General features: G+C 45.8%; 1 protein-coding gene and 1 long non-coding RNA gene across 3 annotated transcripts; one reads left to right on the top strand and one right to left on the bottom strand.

Moving 5' to 3' along the window:
- Nucleotides 1–1,325: 1,325 nt before the first annotated feature.
- LOC116619078 (zinc finger protein 501-like) lies at nucleotides 1,326–7,485 on the top strand. Its single transcript, XM_048721905.1, has 2 exons — nucleotides 1,326–1,406; nucleotides 2,429–7,485. Exon 2 carries the CDS (start codon nucleotides 2,486–2,488, stop codon nucleotides 3,779–3,781), a length of 1,296 nt encoding a protein of 431 aa, XP_048577862.1. The 5' UTR covers nucleotides 1,326–1,406; nucleotides 2,429–2,485; the 3' UTR covers nucleotides 3,782–7,485.
- LOC116619076 lies at nucleotides 7,478–22,133 on the bottom strand. Of its 2 annotated transcripts, XR_004296504.1 has the most exons (3): nucleotides 21,781–22,133; nucleotides 8,614–8,765; nucleotides 7,478–8,538 (listed from the first exon to the last, which is right to left on the bottom strand). It is a non-coding gene; the product is annotated as an uncharacterized LOC116619076 (long non-coding RNA). The 2 variants fall into 2 exon arrangements; XR_004296503.2 differs by lacking the exon at nucleotides 21,781–22,133 and having other exon boundaries at nucleotides 8,614–12,242.
- Between the last annotated feature and the right edge of the window lie 774 nt (nucleotides 22,134–22,907).

Raw genomic sequence — 22,907 nt, 5'->3', positions numbered from 1 at the left:
CCTGTGGCGAGCGGATTTCCCGACCGCGCGGACGTGCTTCGCACGCAGTCTAAATCCCTCGGCTATCGCGAGAGGAGAGGATTTCTCCTAAAGCGTCCACAACAAACTGCCCACACAAACAAACTTTTCGCTCGGCCCACACACTAGAGCCTGTGTGCAGGCTACAAAACATCGTGAAAACACAAGAAATGTTTTGAGAAGTACTTTCAATGTTGTGACACAAAGGAGAAAAAAAAACATAACAAGGCGGGTCTAATCGTAAAGGAGCACCGTTTCGTTTGGTCTGATTGGGAAACACAAACAGTCGAATCGTGTTTTCGATTTGCTGGAATACTCCAACTAAAACAAAAGTGTTGTCATAACAATTGATGTTTCGCCAGAGATGCCAGCTAAGTCTAGGTACAATATATGATTTAGGCTTTAGTTTTTTGCTTCTAAAGTGTGGGTACGGGGAGCTTAAAGATTCATTGACTAGTTGTGATTATAGCAGTTCTAAAAGGACTTTCACAGGTAGCCCAAGCTCTGTTACCCTGGGTACCAGAGGCACCAAGACTCCAAGTGAAGTGAAGCTTGGAGCTTCTGGCGCCCAAGGTAAAGCTCTCTATTTGTGCCTATTTATACTACAATAATTCTACGATTACGATTGACAGGCCTTCGTTCCTGACTTCCCCCCCCCCCCCCCCCACACACACACTTTTTGGATCACTCCGCCGCCCCTGGTTTACAGTAAGTTATCCAATTAACGCCCCCTGTCTTAAGAACGCTCCCCCTAAGCTCATAGTTTGTATTGAGGAGCCCTCTCTAAAAAAAACACCCCTTCCTATAAAAGCCCTACCCCCCCCCCCTCCCTCCCAGCTTAAAAACAAATGACATAGGAATTCCGGTAATATAAATTAAAAATTGCCTTTTTGCTTAATCTAAGTAGCGTAATCTGGGAAGCGTCTTGCTCGATGTCAATGAAAGCTTGCTCCGCAGGCTATAAATTAACGTGATCCTGACTGAAATAAGAACCCCACTGCATTTAGGTATGCTATATTGTTATAGTTCATAATAGAAATAAACGATTGATTGATTGATAATGAACGCCCCTCTTCTATAAACGCCTCCTAAACACCCACCCTTGGACCAAACACAACGCGAGTAGCCTTTGTTGCCATGGTAACCATGAGTGCTTTTTGCCCCCCAAACGACCTAAATAAACTGTTTCGTTAGTAAGTAGCTTCACACACCCAAAACATCCACGAACGAAAACCATAGGTAGACCACTCTTGGCGGAGAACCTTACATGAGTTGTTGTGGGTTACCTGTGGTGTTGACCTCAAGATGTTTTTTTCTGGCCGCGCGCAAACTGGGGAAGAAGACGCGGCCAGGAGAAAACAAGATGGCGGTCAGCTAAAGAACACCAGGTAAACATAGCAAAAAACCCGCAAAAGCATAGCAAAAACACCGGTAAAACATAGCAAAAAAACACCGGGTAAAAATGCTAAGTAGTATATGCTTAATACTATACTTGCCACAAAAGCTCACCGAGTTTGTTTGATTGAGCTCTACTCACTATAGAATTTTAGCGGCGCTCGGCACTAAAAAATATACATGGCTGTATAAAACTTACTTTCTAGGGCTGTAGAGCTAGGGATCTTATGGCGATAAAACATGCGAAGTGATAAAGACAAACATTAAAAGAAATTAAATGAAAATAGCAAAGTTTCAAATAAATCAATAAACGATTTGTGCTTGAATACGCGTATTCATAAATTTGGTCCATATGTTTTCTTGTACTGTACCCTTGGTTTGTGCACATTTGTGAACACGTTACAGGGTTGTTCAACATCAGAGAGCACCTATTGTTTATGTCCTTTGAAGTTCACCGGGTTTCCTAACCATCTCTCATTACTACTAACAAAGTTAAAAACATGGGGTAAACATAGTTAAAAACATGGGGTAAACATAGTTAAAAACGTGGGGTAAACATAGTTAAAAACACTGGATAAACAAAAAGACACAGGGTTAACATATAGCAAAAAACCTGGGTAAACATAGCCTGTGTAGCAACGGTTCTGTCTAGTTTTGAGCGAAAAATAAGGCCCCCTTCTCTTTTTTGCGCTTGCCCCATTTTTCGCGCAGCCATATTCCTTGCTCAGTCTCTATCCCTGCTGAAACTCCACAGAAACGCTTCCTACGCAGGCTAGTGTAAACATAGCCGAAACACCAGGTAAACATGGAAAAAACACATGGTAAACGTAACAATAACTTTAGAAATAGAATAGCAAAAAAACACATGGTAAACATAGGGTAAACATTGCAAAAACCAACGTCAAAACTATTGGTTCTTCCGTCTGTAAATATTTTACATACTTTATTGGTGTGTAATGATAGTCAAAGTGAAATAGTTGTAACAAAAATGTAAACAAGCATTTATTTCTTTCAGATAGAAGATATCTCTCCATGATCTTAAGTGTATGATTTGTCAAGACTGAATTAAATTATGGGTGATACAAGAATACACCAAATCTCTAGTTTAATAAAGGAAGAACCTCAGACCACTGATACACAACAAACTTTTATCTACCAACCAAAACAAGAATATTTTGATTTGAGTAGCATTGTAAATAAAGTAACACATAAACTACAAAACAAACCACATAAATGTGATGAATGTGGGAAAAACTTTGGTCGGTCTGAACACCTGAAAAAACACCTGTTAGTTCACTCAGGGCGGAAACCATACAAATGTGATGAATGTGGGAAGTGCTTTGGTCGATCTGGAACCCTGAAAATACACCTATTGATTCACAAAGGACAGAAACCACACAAATGTGATGAATGTGGCAAGTGCTTTACACGATCTGGAGACCTTAAAGGACATCTAAGAACTCACTCTGGACAGAAACCACACAAATGTGATGAATGTGGAAAGTGCTTTGGTCGATCTGGAAACCTTAAAACACACCTATTGATTCACACAGGACAGAAACCGTACAAATGTGATGAATGTGGAAAGTGCTTTAAACAATTTGCAAGCCTGAAAATACACCTATTGATTCACTCAGGACAGAAACCACACAAATGTGATGAATGTGGCGAGTGCTTTACTCGATCCGGAGACCTTACAAGACACCTTATGTCTCACTCAGGACAGAAGCCACACCAATGTGATCAATGTGACAAGTGTTTTACTCTATTAGGAGACCTTAAAAGACACCTTATGACTCACTCAGGACAGAAACCATACAAATGTGATGAATGTGGGAAGTCCTTTCGTCGATCTGGACACCTGAAAACACACCTATTGATTCACTCAGGACAGAAACCACACCAATGTGATCAATGTGGCAAGTGCTTTTCTCAATCGGGATACCTGAAAACACACTTAATAACTCACTCAGGACAGAAACCACACCAATGTAATCAATGTGGCAAGTGTTTTGGTCATTTTGGATATCTTAAAAAACACCTATTGACTCACTCAGAACAGACACCATACAGATGTGATGAATGTGGAAAGTGCTTTCGCCAATCTAGATACCTAAAAAGACACCTTATTACTCACTCAGTACAGAAACCGCACAAATGTGATGAATGTGGCAAGTGCTTTAGTCAATCTGGACACCTTAAAAGACACAAGTTGATTCACATGAGACAGAATCCACACAAATGTGATGAATGTGGCAAGTGTTTTACTCTATTTGGCGACCTTAAAAGACACCTTATGACTCACTCTGGACAAAACCATACAAATGTGATGAATGTGGAAAGTCCTTTGGTCGATCTGGACACCTGAAAACACACCTATTGATTCACTCAGGACAGAAACCACACCAAAGGTAATCAATGTGGCAAGTGTTTTGGTCATTTTGGATATCTTAAAAAACACCTATTGACTCACTCAGGACAGAAACCATACAGATGTGGTAAATGTGGAAAGTGCTTTTGTCAATCTAGATACCTAAAAAGACACCTTATTACTCACTCAGTACAGAAACCGCACAAATGTGATGAATGTGGCAAGTGCTTTAGTCAATCTGGACACCTTAAAAGACACAAGTTGATTCACATGAGACAGAATCCACACAAATGTGATGAATGTGGCAAGTGTTTTACTCTATTTGGCGACCTTAAAAGACACCTTATGACTCACTCTGGACAAAACCATACAAATGTGATGATAGTGGAAAGTCCTTTGGTCGATCTGGACACCTGAAAACACACCTATTGATTCACTCAGGACAGAAACCACACCAATGTAATCAATGTGGCAAGTGTTTTACTCTATTTGGTGACCTTAAAAGACACCTTATGACTCACTCTGGACAAAACCATACAAATGTGATGAATGTCGATCTGGAAACCTATTGATTCACTCAGGACAGACACACCTATTGATTCACTCGGGTCAGAAACCAAATGTGATGAATGTGTTTTACTTATTTCAAGACATAAAAATGCACCTTATGACTAACTCAGGATAGAAAACATACAATTATCTTCAGTGTAAGTGCTTCTCTGCGTAAGCGAAAAAAAAACACAGGTCTCACTCAGGAGAAAAAATACACAAATGTGATGAATGTGAAACCAGCTTTTGGGATGGAACCATGTGAAAAAGCACCTGACTCACTGAGGATAAAGACCACCAAATGATGAATATGGCAAATGCTTTGCTCCATATTCGATTAAAACTTAATTGTATGCTCAGGAAACCTGTTAGCTCTGGAAAAGACTGATCTCATAAAGACTGATTTTGCAGCATAACAAGGTTATGTGGTGTTGTGTATAGAATATGCAATATTATTATTTTGATTAACTGAAATTAAGTATATAATAAGCATTTGAATGATTTATTGTGCCAAAAATGTATCTTTGGAAGAGTTAGTAACATGATTATTTATTGCCTTATGTGATAACATATCATGCAAACTAGTAACACTTTTTCTTTTTGAAAATAACGTTTATATTTGTGATATAAAATAGATATTTCTAATATTCTGTTCAGATTAATTTGAAAAAGAGCAAAGAAAATAGCCCAGGAATGAATAATGTTGACTTTATAGAATGCGGCAACACGATCCTTCATGCTCAGATGCCCAGACTGAAATTAAGTATATAATAAGCATTTGAATGATTTATTGTGCCAAAAATGTATCTTTGGAAGAGTTAGTAACATGATTATTTATTGCCTTATGTGATAACATATCATGCAAACTAGTAACACTTTTTCTTTTTGAAAATAACGTTTATATTTGTAATATAAAATAGATATTTCTAATATTCTGTTCAGATTAATTTGAAAAAGAGCATAGAAAATAGCCCAGGAATGAATAATGTTGACTTTATAGAATGCGGCAACACAATACTTCATGCTCAGATGCCCAGCAGTCTTTGCGGGCCCTGCAAAAGGTTTCTATCGCAGAAGAACTGACTTTCATGTTCGTGACGGACAAAAGATGGCACTTGCTATCAAGTGCAACCTACACGTTTGTAGCCTCATAACGGGTCAATAACTGGGCTAAATTACGGTAAACTCTGTTTTAAAAACCCGTAGAATGGAGTGGTTTTAATAAACCCGTAAAACAATATGTAACAGGACAAGACACATTTTTCGTGGGTATGTGAATTTTTTTTTGTGAATTTATGTTCAATAACCTCGCAAAACGATTTTGTTTTTTAATGGCAAAGATCTTAGGTCCCTATTTGTTCTGTTTAGGTGAGTTTCTCCTAGAGTCTACTAAGCTGTGTGGCAAAACTTCAGCTTACTAGCTAGTTTAGTTAGAGGCTACTGATACATACAAAGGTTTTACGTGTTGCTAGGAGATTAATGACAACCACTGGTACTAGTCAATACTACTCAGGTTTCTGATGAAGGAAGACTGCTGTTGATATGACTTCCTCTGTTAGGAGACTGATGTTGATATGACTTCCTCTGTTAGGAGACTGATGTTGATATGACTCCCTCTGTTAGGAGACTGATGTTGATATGACTTCCTCTGTTAGGAGACTGATGTTGCTATGACTCCCTCTTTTAGGAGACTGATGTTGCTATGACTCCCTCTGTTAGGAGACTGATGTTGCTATGACTCCCTCTGTTAGAAGACTGATGTTGCTATGACTCCCTCTGTTAGGAGACTGATGTTGCTATGACTACCTCTGTTAAGAGACTGATGTTGCTATGACTCCATTTGTTAGGAGACTGGTGTTGCTATGACTCCCTCTGTTAGGAGATTGATGTTGCTATGACTCCCTCTGTTAGGAGACTGATGTTGCTATGACTCCCTCTGTTAGGAGATTGATGTTGCTATGACTCCCTTTGTTAGGAGACTGATGTTGCTATGACTCCCTCTGTTAAAAGACTGATGTTGCTATGACTTTCTATAATAATAATAATAATAATAATAATAATAGATTATTACGACACTCTCGCAGACAAAAGTCTGAATTACAGTGAAGGGTCATGCACGCCACTACTTTACGCAATATTACTGAAATCGCACACTAACAAAATTATTAAACCTGTCTGTATTTCCTTGAAACCTATCGGTACGCATGTAGCCAGACCGGAGTGAGTAGCTATGGTTGACTTCTGTAGCTTTAGGAATGATATAGTTTAGAGGAGGCGATATCTTCGCTTTGGTGACAAAACTCTCACAGAGGCTATTACAGCGAGCAGATAAGGACATGAGCCCTGCATTGGTAAGAGCCGTGCAATAATCAGTCACGGCGAGCAGATAAGGACATGAGCCCTGCATTGGTAAGAGCCGTGCAATAATCAGTCTGCGGGAAAATCTATTAGAAGACTGTTGTTTCTACGAGTCCCTCTGTTAGGTAAAGACGACTACTACGAAAAGGCCATGCTTGCTTGAGGATCCAGCGCTTTCTTTCTTCAACCGTTAAAGTCATACCGGGAAAAGCTCCATTAATGTAGAACGCATATGGACTAAAATAGAAAAAAATTCTGCTATCTGAGCCTCAACATGTTATTATCATGTTCTTAACATTTGGCATACCTCTCAACACTCCCGCATTAGCAGGAGTCTCAAGATTTTGGACCCCTTCTCCCGCTCTCCCGCGTTGAGCACCAAATCTCCCGCTTTTTAGCGATTTTTATCGCCCCGGGAAATTTATTCTATAAAAAAATCGTCATTTTGCCTATTTTCTATTAAACTAGAGCCTGCGTGCAGGCTCGGCTGACAAGAAACAAAAACAAACAGCGGAGGGCGGAGGAGGGTCTAGGAACGATGAAGACTAGCCTCCTTTGCAGCTTGCAGGCGCTCTCTGTGTCGAACCCAGATCCTCCATGACCAACACAAAGAGCGGCTGCAAAGGAGGCTAGATGAAGATAGACCCCCTATGCCTCGGCAATTTGTTGGGGTTCCTGTGTTCTGACGTGTGACGTAATGATAAACTGCCAAACCGGCGGAAACTGGCGGCCATTTTGAACCAGCCAAAAATGTTATGGGTACTTTTGCCGAGAATAAAACAAAGGTAAACGGACACAATGCTTTATTATAGAATGTAAATGCTAAGAATAATTAAGCTAACATATGTATTGCAATATACAGTCTTAAGTGTAAATTTTCTTCTAGTGTCAACATTTTCCTGGTACATCGTCTTTCGTCTTTCTTGTGTGACATGAGAATCATTAGGTTTCTACCATTGTGATAATGCCGACGTTATTGGAATTCGGCGGGGAGTAATATGCTATATATTAACTGAGTGAGTTATTGTTTTTCGTTCTTTTTTCATCATTTTTGTGTATTTTGAATTCATTGAAGAAATTCCAGAGGGTTGCAACATCCGACCCGTTTCCTGTCAGAGTTAATAGAGATTGCACCATTGCATTATATTTCTTGATCCAACACATGTGTTTGGAAGTGACGATTTGATGAGTACTCTTTTCCTTTATCAAGGTAGAATGCTTATTTTAACTGCGATGCAATCATGTTTAGTAGCAATAGGTACCCACACAGTACTTTATATATAGTCGAAGTTGACTCCTTCATTTAATGCTTCCTTCATCAAATCAATAAGTTTGCTATATCTGTAATATTTCCCATGGGCAAATATAATCCATTAGATGATTTCTTCAATTGGCAGTTTTTCTTGTGAGGTACAGTAGGTTCACATTTCCTGCAGTTATAGCATTTCTAGCATCACAGCACACAGTAAGTAATTTATGTTTCTTGCTTCATTTCAATATCATCTTATTAGTAGTTTTGGAGTAGATATTTTTCTCCCAGTGTAGTAATACCATTGTGTGGCTCATCAACCCAGGGAGGATATAAGATATGCATTGCTTTCCTTTGTTGTCTTTGCATAATTTGATTATAACAGAGTACCACCATGTACATCTTGCCCATAGAAGATAAGTATGGCACTGTACTGTGGAATTCCTTTTTTCATTGAGTTTCTCCCCAGTGTATTGAAGCACTGTCTTTCATTCATCCATCTTTTCGTCTCTTCGCATTACTTTTAGTACCTTGTTCACAATTGTTGGATATAAATTTTGGGCTGATTTTCTTTGCAATTATTTTTAATTTTGTGAATCTGTAAGAAAGAAAGAAACATTTTGGTTAGTAAGCATGTGGGTGTGAATAGCTTTTTCTAAACCAGAGTACTCACCTAATTTTAGAAGTGACTGGGGATGATGTGAGTTATCCAGCTGCTAAATAGAATCACATTCAGGGGCGTCAACCATTGGGCTTGATAAACCTTGCTTTTAGGTATGCCACAATTTTTTGGTTCATCAAAAAACCATGGATTCTATGTTAAGTCTTTGAAAAAAAAAATCCTTTAACAGGATAAATTGAATGAAAAAAAAAACAAAATTGTGAGTCTTGTAAGCAAACAATCTTGGATCTCTCAGTAAAGTTTAGAGAGTTGATGCCCCTCCCCTCCCCTCCCCTCCCCTTGCCCAATTATTTGCACTCTATGTACATTAGCTTCCTTGTATGTAGCACTGGCCTTACTCTCTAAAGCAATTGTTTTAAATGTTTGAAGTCATGTGTCAACAAAGTAGTATCTCTATTTTCTTAGTCTATTTTCTTAATCTACTCTGAAGAAGTCTTATTACCAGTTTTTTGGTGCACTGTTATTACTTTATCTGGTTAACTATCCTAACTGTTTGGGTATTTTGATTTATATTTATTCTCTTCTCTTGATCATACGTATTGTATAAACTAATTATCATTATATTGAGATCTTTACAGCGTCATGATCAGTATAATAAACAGGGACGATAGAGGTTTGTATTTCTTCAAATTTATTTTTGATATAGACTTGGTCTATCAAGCTTCCTGCAGGGACAAATGTTGGACTTTTTAAACTATGATAGTAATCTAGAGATTCCATTAAAGATTTAAGTGGTCCAATTCTAGTAAATCTGTGAAAAAGAAAATAGTATTTATATTTAGTACTATTTAGTGAGAAATAGTTGTGTGAAGCCAATGCCATTTTCAGGTTGGTCTAGGCATGATTAGCAAAACAACCAATCGTAATGTGATTTGAAACGTACATCGGCTTCACATATCAACTACTTCTGTACTGTTTAGTACTAAATACTTTTTCCTTTTTCATGGCTTGACGTAATGAAGTACTGAAGTGATGACAAAATGGTCAAATTATCTCATTTGGATTCTCATACGTAGTGAGTTCTGGTTCGTGTTGTGCGAAAGTAGTTCCTTTTGAAATTACTGTATTTTTATAGTTAACAAGTTATAATACCACATCACCTCTTCATGTTTCAAAAAATAATAAAGTGGAGTTGACTTTATTATATATATTTTTTTTGTCTCACACCTATAGTCTTCTCAACCCCCTTGAAATATTAAACAGATTAAAAAAAAAATTGATCGCACATTGAAAAAACATTATACACCTTATTCCAAAATAGTGGACATTGGGAAAGAACATCATGAGCAAACCATTGTTTGAAAATTAAAGTTACAGGGGAGATGTCAAGAGATATAAATTCAAACAGCTATAACGAGAAGAGTGGACGAAAAATAGCGCTTTCCTTTCTGACCCTTTCCCCCAATGCGCGTGCTTGGCCTGCTTTTCTTTTCTCCGTCCCATTGCGTGTCCTTTCTGATACCCCCCTTCCTAAAAAGCCTGATACTCAGGTTACCCAGACGGGGGAACCTGTAACTTATGTTTCGGTCTGATTTGAAAACACGGCGCTCTGCGAACTGAACTATTATGGAAACAAGTCTTAAATAAGCAGCCACAAGTTTTCCACGACCGTGGTTTTGATTAAGATATGTCAATTTTAAAAAAATAATCGGGGAACTCAAAAGATATACATTGTCGTAAGACAATGGGGTGCCCCCCAACCACCCCCTATATTTCTTATGCTGTCCGAATTATTGCTTCGGGTCTATCTCCCACCGGAGACCTTGCTAGTTTCTAATAAAATCTGAATAAGCAAATAATGCTTATATAATAGCGTCGGGGTATATATCCTACTCTGTTCACCGAGACTGAGGGGAATAGTTGTTTTAGTATTCACCAAACCAGTAGGATCAAAAAACATTTTATTTACTAAATTCAAAAAAAATATACAAGGTTGTCACCGCGACAAGATATGAATAGCGCGCGCCGGCTCAAAACAGTGAATAGCATTGGATATTCACTGTTTTGCAAACAGTTCTCAGCCAAGCAAATCGTCCGAAATGCACTATCCACTGGTTTGGTGAATACAAATAACAGATATAATTCACAGAAGAGCTAGCACTGTCATAGAATTCAGAAAATGGGGGGTCAAAACAGTTTTTAGGATATAGTAATTTTCAAACAATAATCTAAAAAGTCAATAGATATACTTAGTTCACCAAATTGTTTTCCAACAGCTACTCTTGTAAAACAATAAGCTGCCCCTATATTTCTGGTGCTGTTTGAATTACTCCTTCAGGCAAGACTACGGCTATCTGGTTAACTTTTAGAATACCATGGGTGTAACAAGCGGGGCTATGGCCAAACATTCCTTTGGGTGTATTTGCTTTGAAATTTAAAGGAATATAGAAACAGATGCAAAGACAGATGATATATAGACATGGATGGGAGCTGATTCTTTCTTTCTTGGAACTCCGGTCTCCCACTGGGGTTTGTAATAAAATATAAAATAAGCAAAAAATGTTTTGAGTATTATCGTATTTATGGCGATTCTTCTGCGTCACCACATTGAGGGACCAAGTGAGATAGCAACGATGCGCATGCGCAACTTCAGTGCACGTTTGCCTTCGGTGCAACGACAGTCAAACGTCTGTCAGGGACGTGTCCTTGATCATATTTGCACTTCGTAGAAGTGAAAAATAGTTTAGACACTTCGCAGAAGTGTACATAGTGATAAACAGTCACGCATCAACCGCCAAAAAACTTTGGGAAAGAACTACGACCTTTTTCTTCCCGCACAAACTTTGGCGAGCGGTGACTGAACTTCACGGCGTGGCCGTAGAGAAATCTCGCGGAAAGACATGTCTGCGAATTCAGATAAAAAACAAGGGAAAGAAAGGAGATTCATTCCCAGTGACATGAGCGAGGCAAGTACTCCTTTGGCGAAGGAGAGTGGAGCCAAAAAAGGCACACAAAGCGCCACAAAAGAAGTGGCGGGAAGTCAAGGCGCACCAGCCATATGGGAAAACGGCCGAAACCACGCCACCAGCCTCGACAAATGAGCAGAGCAAACTCATGAAATTTGGCAGTTTGATCTCAGACTCCATTATTAATCTCCAAGAAAGTATGCAAGATAGTTTTTCAAAGCTCCAGACCACAATAGAGGAGACCTGGTACGAAGACGGCTCGGGTGCACAAGAGGTTTCGCGTTCTCAAATAAGTGAGAGCGGATCGAGCGGAGATGAAGGGGGGGGGGGGGTTGGATTTTCATAGACACCGTAGGGGGGGGGGGTTGGATTTTCATAGATTAACAATTGCTAATTATCAATCTACGTCGGGACCACTCCGCGTAGATTAATAATTAGCAATTTTTAATCTACGCAAAACACACTTCGCGTAGACTAATAATTAGCAATGGTTAGCAATCATTAATCCGCTGTCTATCGACAGCAGCGGGACTGGGGCCTTTCATAGAAGTGGGAACCTTGCAATTAGACCCCCGTCTTTTCTGTAGTATATGCACATGTGCATACGTACGTATATATACACATGTGCATAGCATTCGAAGGATGAAGTGCGGAAAAGATTACTGCAGGTGGCTAAAGGTCGGCCATGCAAACACGTGTGGCCAGAGGTGCATGGACACCTACTGCAAGGTGCACCTCCAAAGGCTCCGTAAGAGCAGGCCCCCTCCCCGTGCCGTGTAGGATTTGCGGCATAGGGACGCATTCGGAGACGCGGTTGTGCCGCCCCTGCGGGGCGAATCGTGTAGGGCAGAGGATGCGCGGCACCGAGAGGCGCGCTCGGGAATGGTTCGCACTCGTCCTGTCTGATATCGCAGCCGGCGGGACTGGGTGGCGCAAGGCATACTCAAACACCCAGTCCCGCCAGCTGCGATACGGGCAATAAGAGACTGGGTGGCACAAGGCATACCCAAATACCCGTCCTGTCTGATACCGCAGGGCTGCGATACGGGCAATTAGAGACTGGGTGGCACAAGGCATACCCAAATACCCGTCCTGTCTGATACCGCAGGGCTGCGATACTGGCAATTAGAGACTGGGTGGCACAAGGCATACCCAAACATGGACGCTTACATAGAGGAGATTCTCAATAGCATGCCTGACAAAGAGGCGCCCGCCGTACTGGCAGGTCTGGTCCAGAACATCCTGGACGAGGGCATCCCCGAGGATGCCAAGCGCAAGCTGCTTAAGCCGCTCATACCGGCGAGCTCGCGGCCAGAGGAAGTCTGGCGCGAGTTCGACCCTCTGCTGGAGCAGAAGGGCCCAGAGGGCTTAGACCCCGAGAAGTACTATTCTCTCTTCGTCGGCGGCACCCATCTTCGGTTCCAAGCGTGGATGCCACTCTTCGGGGCCAAGACATAAGCGCCGGTGTTTACCAGGAGATACGAGATCTTGGTGGAGCAGGTGTCATTGCTCTAAAGCCGGTTATGCGGGGGCCTGATATTAATGACGATGGCTCGGTGTGATGGGTCTCGCACGAGCGAGAGTCTCTGCGGGCAAACGCACTGTTGCCACCGGCAACACCCAAACCAAAAAGATGGTAGACCCCGACCGGCGTTACAGACTCTTTACGGTCGTTGTTAAGGCCCCCGCAGAGCCATTGGCGCCAATCACAGAGGAGGAAGGGCGCTCGGAGCACAAGATTGGTGGGTCATTAGTCAAAAGAGGGGACCGAATCGCAGTCGGCGCCCTGGACGGCATCGATGCGGGTATTTGGGAGAAAGGACGAGAGTACCTCGTCTACGTGAGATACGAGCTTCGCCCTTTACCTGAGCAAAATGGTGAGCCTGGGCCAATGTTTGAGCGAGAGGGGGGTGACACCTTCGCTAACTGTGTTGTGAGTTATGTTGCCGACTTCTTGAGGAATCGCGGCACCTCGCGCTCCCTCGGTCTAACCAAGACACGCAGGATCCTCGAGCGATTTGACAAGAAGCTGGCCACTACGGGATGCACCAAAGAAGACCTCTTTGAGATAGAAAAGAAGCTCGAGGTAAAGCAAGTAGCCGTGGACGCCCTGGGCAACGTTATGTGGGACTCGGGGAAGTACAAGACTAAGACGAGGATCACCATCCCTTGCCACAATAACCACGCCTGGGCGGAGCTTCCGACCGAACCACCTGCGATCACGAGCGTCCACGGCCTAGATTCGAGGCTGAGGGGGAGCTTCGTTCGTTATGTCAGGAGAAGGCAGCGCTTCGCGCTACCAGTGCCGCCACAAAAACGCGCGAGGCGAAAGTGCGAGAGGTTCTCATTCGCTTTATAAACAGGGCGATCCCCAGAAGCACGAGGATCTGGCTGTGCGGGCGCGTTATAGTCACGCACGAAGGCAAACTGTACCGATCGGGACAGGGCGGAGCGGCTATCGACAGGGCGTTTACAGACGAGACAGGATATGATCCTCAATGGCTCCCTGATGATCACCCAGCCCACCAAGAGTACACCGAAGCTACGCACTTGATGGGCGGTGCAATAGGGTATCGCTTCAAGAAGTGGACCAAAGAGAGAACATCAGGCCAACGCCTCTTAAATACAGGGACGTCTGGCGAGCGGCGCAGGTTGAGTCCAAAGTGTGGAATAGCAAGGAAAACTTAGGGGCGCAGCCCCATGCGCACATCGACATGCGTGCGGCGTACCTAGGATGCGAGGACAGTCTCTCCGGCGGCGCCTCGGACGCCATTGATTTGGTACGGAAATACGGCTTCCCTACGAACGTGTATCGTATCGCGGATGTTGTGGGACGGCCATTGAGCGAGGTTCTTCAACTAACCGGGGCCATTCAGCTGACCGAGTGGGAGTTCTCTGAGGCCTGCCACCCCTACACTTCCGGGAGGGTAGGACAGCACTTGGAACAAAACGAGGGCTGGATCACCACGCCAGAGCTCAAGGACCTGTTGGGCTCGGGTGACCTCGTCATGACCACGGCGAGGGAGGTGTTGTATAGCGTCGGAAAAAAGGACTCCATCAAGTTCCCCCACTCCATCGCGTGCCGCCCCGGCGGCGAAGACTCGCAGTATCCTAAGGGTCGAGATCTCGCTGTCCGTTTCGTAGGCAAGTGCGCTCGCCATGGCGACGAGTCCTCGATCTCAGTCCGCGACCGTGAAGAAGCTGCGTATCTGACAAACCTCCTTTCGGGCACCGACCACTTTTTTTAACTTCGAGCACGCCGACGGGGCTCATCTGATCCAATACAAAGACGGTGTCCGACGCTCACAATGGTACCATATCAGGGCCTTCGTCTTGGCGTACACAAACATAGCGTTGCGACGCATGTTGAGGCGGATTCCTCGCGAAGACGTCCTCCGGGTGTGCACAGATGCCATATACGCAAAGGCGGTGCCCAGTGGTGTAATGCTCGTGGAGCGAAATCCGAGGTATGGAGAGTGGCGCCACAAGAAGCCTGGGTACGAGTGGCGACCCAAAGCGGCTTGGGGTCCGAAGAAGTCGGGGAGCTTGGCCAAGGAGCCAAGCACTGCGCCGAGTCTGCCGTGCGATCTAGTGGCTGCAACCTCTGCAAAGATGTATCTAGCCGGCCAAGGAGGATCGGGGAAGACCGAGTGGGCGGTGAGCATGTTCCGCGGCCGCAACGTTGTGGTGCTCACCCCCGAGAACGACCATCGCAATAACCCGCGCCTCGCGGTGAAGGCTCAAACCTACCACCACTACCTCTGCATACCAGCGGAGAAGCCGATAGAGGAGTGGAGACCTTCCGAGCTGGGGCACAAACTCGACCGTCTCGCAGAAGTAATCATCATTGACGAGTGCTGGAAGGTACAGACTAAAGTGCTACGCGCCATCCTAGGGTATCTCGCCGCGCGGCCGTGTCAGGTAGTGTGTTGTGGCGACTATGGGCAGGTCCCGCCCTGGGGGATAAAGAGGGGCCTCACGATATGCTCAAGGAGTGGGCACAAGGGAACATCCGCTGGTTCGAGTCCGACTACCGCTGCCTGTGTGAAGACTGCGGAAAGCCGTACAGTACATGCGACTGCGGCTCTGCCGCGCCCTCCTCCAGGCTCCATGACATAAACGGCCGGATTTGGTGTCAGCCAGATTCCCAACAGCTTGAGGTGTTTCGAGAGGAGTGGGATGGGGTGGCGTTCGACGCGGCGATCGAGCAGGCCCACCCAAGCGATATGTGGGTGTGCTCGACCAACAAGATGGGGGCTCTTGTTCAGCAGCGATTGATAGAGCATCACAGGAAAAACTACCCCCGATTGCCAGCAACCATCCGCTTTGACCCCGATCCTAGCATCGCGCATCGTTATCGCAAGCAAGGGCGGCCAGTGCCCGTGCCAGGCAAAAGGGGTGAGAAGGTCGACGCGTACAAAGGCACGGTAGTCGAGGTTCCTCTCGACGCGGTCCTTAACGGGCTTCCCCTCGAGTGGAAATATGCGGGCTGGGGAACCGTCCACCCGGTGCAGGGCAAGACTATCCAGACCCCAAGACGTCTGTTTATCATAGACCACAGCTTAGAGGGCTGGATCACGAATGCTGTATACACCGGCATCTTCCGCGTGCGGCGCGCCGACCAGATAGTCCGCGTGATCCCCCCCGATAACACCCCCGGTGCCTTGGTTCCCACAGGACTGCAGGCTACGCCCAGTGAAGAGCTCATTATAGCGCGAATCAAGCGATACGCTATAGACGACAGGCAAAAGGGTCGCACAAAGGACACGGGATCGCACCACGTTCTGACGGTAGACCACGTACTCGGCATGATTGCTGACGCGGAAAAGAAGTGCACGGTCTGTGGCACTCAGCTTCTGCTTCAGGGGTACACCAATAGCCATTCCCAATGCTTCAATATCGACAGGCTGGACGACAGTCAGGGTCACTAAAAGTGGAATGTCAGACTCACGTGCCTTAGCTGCAATAGAAGGCACAAACGCTGATCACGCTAGCGTGACGCTACGCAACTGCGAACGCGTGAAGCCGTGCTTAGAGTACGCCGTGTAATACAACACTGGCTGTCCGGGCTCCATAACCCTCTTTAGTATTGGGTATGCCTTGCTTGTCCACCACGGGTCCGTCGCTCGCCGTCGGCCCTTGTCCTGGAGGTCTTCCTCGTTTACGGCGATGTACACCTCCGTTCCGACCTCTAAGGGGGGCTTTTCGGCTTTGAGAGGCACACGCCTCAGCTTTATGGCGTCTTTAGGCGCAAAGCCAGTCATGCGAGTCTTCGTTGCGTTTATATCCGAGATGACGATTGGCAAAGCAGTAACCCACTCGCGGTTTGTTTCGCCGGATGCAAGCTCCTTCGAGTACTGCGCACGAAATAGGCGCTGTGCCAGCCAGCGATGGAAAGACTCGGCGAAAGCTTGGCTCCTGTGGTGCCCTGGCTCAGCCCGTCGGACCTCCACCCCGTGGTCTGTTAGGAGCTTTGTGGTAGCACCCTTGAGCTCCGTGCCGTCATCAACCATGAGGACTTTAGGCTATGTGAGAGGTCCCTTTGCATAGATGTCAGCGAGTTTGCGGGAGACGACGGCCGCGCTCTCAGTCCTCAGTGGGCGGGCGGCTTTATATCGTGAAGCAACGTTAACGACAGTCAGGGCATACTTGTACCCGCGGTCGGTTGGCAAGAATAGCAGGTCCGACTGGTGGATACGGTTTGCTCTGCTCCGATAAGTGGGCGTAGGTAGTCGGAGGAGGGGGTGTCTGTGTGTAGCCCCCGACGGGCTGCGAGCTTACCCACTTGTGCACTCGATCTATGGAGGCTAAACCCTTGGGGAGTTTGGCATGCAGAGCGGTCACTCCCTGGAAGCCACCTCTGGCGTAGTATATAGGACGAAGGAACGCATCGAGTTCTTCGTCGGACATGCGCTTCGCCGCCATTACGTGTCGGCAATGTACTGTAACAGGTGTATCAGTCTCCAACAGGCGGTTGCCGTCTGCTCGGGTAGTGCCGAGGCGGTCTTTCTGAGGTCGGTAGGCCCTCGGAGAACGACATTGGCGAATCTCTTAACGCACTCCCTGTCTGCGCGCTACAACTCGAGGCTTCGGTTTGCAATGTCACCAAAGCTACATAACCCACCCATCGACGACACCATCGGTGTCACTCGCTTAGCAGCGGCTGCTAACTCGTGCATAGCACTCCACAACTGGTCTGCAATCATCTTATACGTATACGTATACGCGCAGTATGGAAAAAGGCCGCCTAGATGCAGCGCCGGAACGGCAGCTGCATCATAGCAAGCGGCTGGCTGTGTAGCCGATGGCGAGAGCGCCGGCGCCAATGTACGCCAACTCGGCGTTTTTCTGCGCTTTTCTGGGGATGTAGTAGTCGGACAGCTCAGGAGCCCGCATCGACTACAGGGATTGTTTTGGCCGGGTCTGGTTGTAGAGTTTGAGCGCGTAGTCAGTGTCGGTGAAGTTTTGCTTTGCGAGGGCCCCTCTCTCGTGACTTTGCGCTTGCCAATCGAGGATTTTTGTCGCCGCTGTTGGTAGCGTCCATAGTCTCGTTGGTATTTCTCGAGGGCCTTGTCGTGCCTCTCCTTCTCAGCTAAGGCAGGGCTCTCATCGTTCGACAGGAACTTTGCGAGGTAGTTGCCACCAACGAATGCAGTCGCGTTTAGGACGGCGCCGCCAACCAAAATTGCGATGGGGGCCATCGAGTAGTGTGTACGTTTCACGTGCTGTGTGTACGTGAACACGAGTCTAATACGTGGCCTACACTTGTAGTACACTACTACATGGGCAGGATCTTCTGGTCCCCAAGGTAACCCTTCAAAGCGACAGCACCCGCAACAGCGGCAGTCATTTTTGCGTAGTTCATGGCGTTCGCGGAGGGGTCTTTGGTGAAGTCTTCGCGCAAGACCTTGCGCCCAACCCAGCCAATATCGGCGACGAGGCCGGTTATGACTGCGGCGTCGGTGGTAATCTTGCTTTGCTGCGTTATGGTGGTAATCTTGCTTTGCTGCGTTATGGAGGGATTTGCACTTGATTCGCTATTCGCATGCGTCAAGGATAAGCTTGACCCTAAACAGTTCTCTGTATCAGGGAAGTCTACTGTGCTGGCCCTGGTGTATTTTCTCCATTGCATCCTTGAATCGCTTAAAAGAGGCAAAAATTATGTGCGCATATTTTTTGCCGACTTTTCAAAGGGCTTTGACTTAGTCGACCATAACGTCTTAATGTCTGAGCTCGACCTCCTGGGAGTCAACGAGTATCTCCAAAATTGGATTGCTGCCTTTCTCACAGCCCGACCACAGCGCGTCAAAATCAGTGGCCACACCTCATCGCCTGTGTTCCCTAATGGGGGCATACCACAAGGCACTAAGCTTGCTCCACTATTGTTTGCTATACTTGTAAACAGGCTGGCGAGCACTTGGCCATATCGCATTAAGTATGTTGATGACACCACCATCTTTGAAGTGATTCCCAGGTGCTCGCCAAGTTATCTGCCATTTATTGCTAATGATATTTGCAATTTTGCTACGGAGCGTGGGATGAGGCTCAACCCCAAAAAGTGTCGGGAATTAGTCATTAATTTCCTGCAGTACCAGCCCTCGCCAGTTAATGCCCTGCAACTCATGGGCTCCGTGATTAAAAGGGTTGAAAGCTACAAAATCCTCGGCGTCCACATTAGCTCAGATCTATCGTGGAATAAGCACGTAGACTATGTAGTTAAGAAGGCAAACAAAAGGCTCTACGCTCTCCGGCTCCTTAAGAAATCTGGAGTACCGGTCCAGGATCTTATTGCCATCTATTGTGTACTCATTAGATCTGTTGTGGAGTACGCAGGTCCAGTATGGGCTAACATAACAGGGTTCCTTGTCGACATTGTTGAGGGCATCCAAAAGAGGGCCCTCCGTATCGTTTTACCCCATCTACGATACAAGGAGGCCTTGGAAACCAGCGGGCTCCAAAGTCTTGCTGACCGCAGGCGCGAGCTTTGTATCAGTCTCATGACCTCCGCTAAAGAGCTAGAACCCCTTCGATCTGTAATTACTGGAGGCGTAATTAATAATGTGCATGGATACTCACTAAGATCCGGCAGTATGAATACCTACAAACATATTTCTGCAACTAAACGCTTTGGTGACTTTGTTACTTATCGATTTCTGTAATAGTATAACGCTATATGTGCTGGCCCTTTGCCTTAATTCAGTCTGTAATACTGCCATGGCAATTGAATAAAACCCCTATCTATCTATCTATCTATCTATCTATCTATCTATCTATCTATCTATCTATCTATCTATCTATCTATCTATCTATCTATCTATCTATCTATCTATCTATCTATCTATCTATCTATCTATCTGTCGTCGACATATATACGCGTGTACGCATATGATGCATGGGCTTCAATGGCCGCCCTGGCCCATCCTCACTCGCAGCTTAACGGCTGCCCTGGCCCATCCTCACTCGCAGCTTAACGGCTGCCCTGGCCCGCCGTCAATCGCATGGGCTTAAGGGCTACCCTGGCCCGCCCTTACTCGCATGGGTTTAGTGGCCGCCCTGGCCCGCCCTCTCTCGCATGGGCTTAAGGGCCGCCCTGGCCCGCCCTCACTCGCATGGGCTTAGTGGCCGCCCTGGCCCGCCCTCACTCACATGGGCTTAGTGGCCGCCCTAGCCCGCCCTCACTCGCATGGGCTTAATGGCCGCCCTGGCCCACCCTCACTCGCATGGGCTTGAGGGCCGCCCTGGCCCGTCGTCACATCTGTATGGGGGCTGGATGGTGGTGTCTACTCGATCTTTTTGCGTTCTCACGTCCCGCCGCAGGGGAACACTGCAGTATTCTACCCTTCCGGTGTTGTGAGGTAAGGCTAACTATCTATCGAGAGTTGACATGGCAATTGATTTAACATAGTTCACGGTTGAGCGTACGGGATACCTGTGGCGGTTACTATGGCGGTCCACCAAGCTACGTAGAGTTTCTGACGTATTCTGTTCCCTAAACACTTACGTACAGGGGGGATCAAGGGGGGTGGGGGAAGGGGCGGTTCCGTGCACACTTGGACTCGATTGCTCGCCAATGCTGAGGGCGAACCTATGACACCGCCCATCGCCTAACACCTAGAGCTTGCTGGCTAGGACTTGGGGCCGGTGGTAAGGGGGGGAGGGGGGGATGGTGGATGGTTGCAACCAGGCCCGGACATAAGGATCCCTGTGGTACGGTCACGTATGAATCGAGTGTGTGTGTTTGTGTGTGTGTGTGGGGTGGTGGCAGAGTGAACCAAACACATAGCTCGACTTGCCTGTGCTCACCCGGCTAGGGCTTACGGGTGGACCTAACGATCCCTCAGCCACGCCTCGGGGCTTCAGGTTGACCTGACTAGCCTCATGGTCACCTCGCACAGTCACACCTACCTATTGTAACGCCTTCATCTGTATGAGCCCACTGGAAGGGAGGCGGATGTCCTATCACGGGCTAGCTGGAATTTGGATGGAGCTAACGAACTCTGAGATCGCTAGATAACGCTGACGAGTCTTATGGCGACGCCTTGCACGATCTTGTTGGGTGGGGCTAGGGCGGACCTGAGGACCACTACAGCAACGCCCTGGGGGAAGGGGGAGGGAACAAAGGACCGCCTAGCTCGCTCGGAATTGGGACTAGAACGAGCCAGCAGCATTGATTGTTCACGCCTAATAACACATAATAACCTAGTAACACATATGCAAGAATCTGACTGTGACTTTAGTTTGTGTATCTAATTGGCTGCCCCAGCCTGGATCTAGTCGATACAATAACACATAATAGTACCCAGGCAGACAGTAAGGTAGGTAACACGCACAGGCAGCCACCGCCACCTAATATAGGTAACATCGTGCTACACTGTACTGACAAGGGAACCTGCCCCTATAAACAGATCCAATGCCCCACCATATAATGGACTATACTACCGATGTTACCACCGTGTAATGCCATTGCTACAACAACAAAAACCCCCCAAGTTAGCTCTCCCTAAATTAAGACTGTCAATCACTGACTAGTTCCACGCGGTGCTGGTGTTGTTGACATGGTTGCTGTTATCCGCGACACTCGGCTATTTTGCTCGACTCTGTGCCAGCCTCAGTTACCTGCCCACGCTAAGATATATATAGCATTCCACCAATTAATCAGCCGAAATCACCCGACATAACGATAAAATAAGTTGAGCATATACTTCAGATATAGTAATCTGAATAAGTTACCTTACTTTAAGTTAATACTCACCAATAGCCGTTCTCAAAAGAGAAGCGAAGAACTCGATCAAATACACCTATAGTGTATAGCCGCCCCAACAAACCTTCTGTGTCAGTCTCAACAGAGCATGGGACAAATACTCTCGCCGGCTCTCTGCAGTTTGCTCCACTTCTAGCACACCTGCTTTTGATGGTTGATTGCTGTGGTGAGATGTTTTTACCGACTTAGCCGCCTCCAACGCCGATGAAATAGCTTCTAAAAACCTCCAGGGATAAGAACATGACCGGGACTAGTAAGCCTAGCGAAGATTCCTGTTTTGTACACCTCTTACACGGTAAAAACACGCCAAAATATCCCCGAATCCCGTGCTGAATCATCCTCGATTTTAACTTATGCTAAATTATGCTAATGTAGCATACATAAAAACATAAAAATAAAAAAAAAACAGTTCCATTTTACGACTGGGATACCACAGGTATCCCAGTAAATATTTGAAACAATAATTCACTTGCGTAGCGCATTTTATCTAACACCTTCGTGCGATCTATAAGTGGATTTGTTCGTGCGAGCTTTCTATACGTCTCTTTCTATAACGCCTGCAAGGTTAAACCCACCCCTCCCCCAAAAGATATCTCGAGCCTTGAGATTTTCGGAGGTTGAAAGGTATGATTTGGTGAAATCTCAGGCTGGACGTTCTTATAAAAAAAGGTTCTTATAAAAAAGAGTGTAGTCCAGCAGTGGTATGACGTCATCAACCTCGAGATGGCTTGCTCTTGGGTGCCAACAAGAGACCATGATGTAAGAGAACGAATCCCCCGTATTAGAGTATGTTCCAGCGATGACGTCCGTAAAAACCATTTTTAGAACAAGCAGTTATTTTTAGATACGTCTCTGATTGGTTAGCGCTCACGTTTCCTAGCAACATGAGTCTTACGCGCGATCACATCTTGAGCAATGTGATCCGGCAAAGGATGTTTTGGAAATCTTTTTGACCGAAAATACCCTCCTTTTTAATTAACGCTGTAAAAATGTTCTTCCAAAGAGTACGCTGAGGCCAATCAACCGTTTCCAGGAATTGAAATGCATTAAGTGCGTGATTTTAGTTAAAGTTTTCACTGCTGATTCGCATGATTTTCCCGTTGTTTTTTTAGAAGAAA

This window comes from Nematostella vectensis, chromosome 14 (assembly GCF_932526225.1).
Source record: "Nematostella vectensis chromosome 14, jaNemVect1.1, whole genome shotgun sequence".
Classification (NCBI taxonomy): domain Eukaryota; kingdom Metazoa; phylum Cnidaria; class Anthozoa; order Actiniaria; family Edwardsiidae; genus Nematostella; species Nematostella vectensis.
The sequence above is the reverse complement of the archived record's forward strand: the minus strand, read 5'-3'. Positions and strand labels throughout refer to the sequence as shown.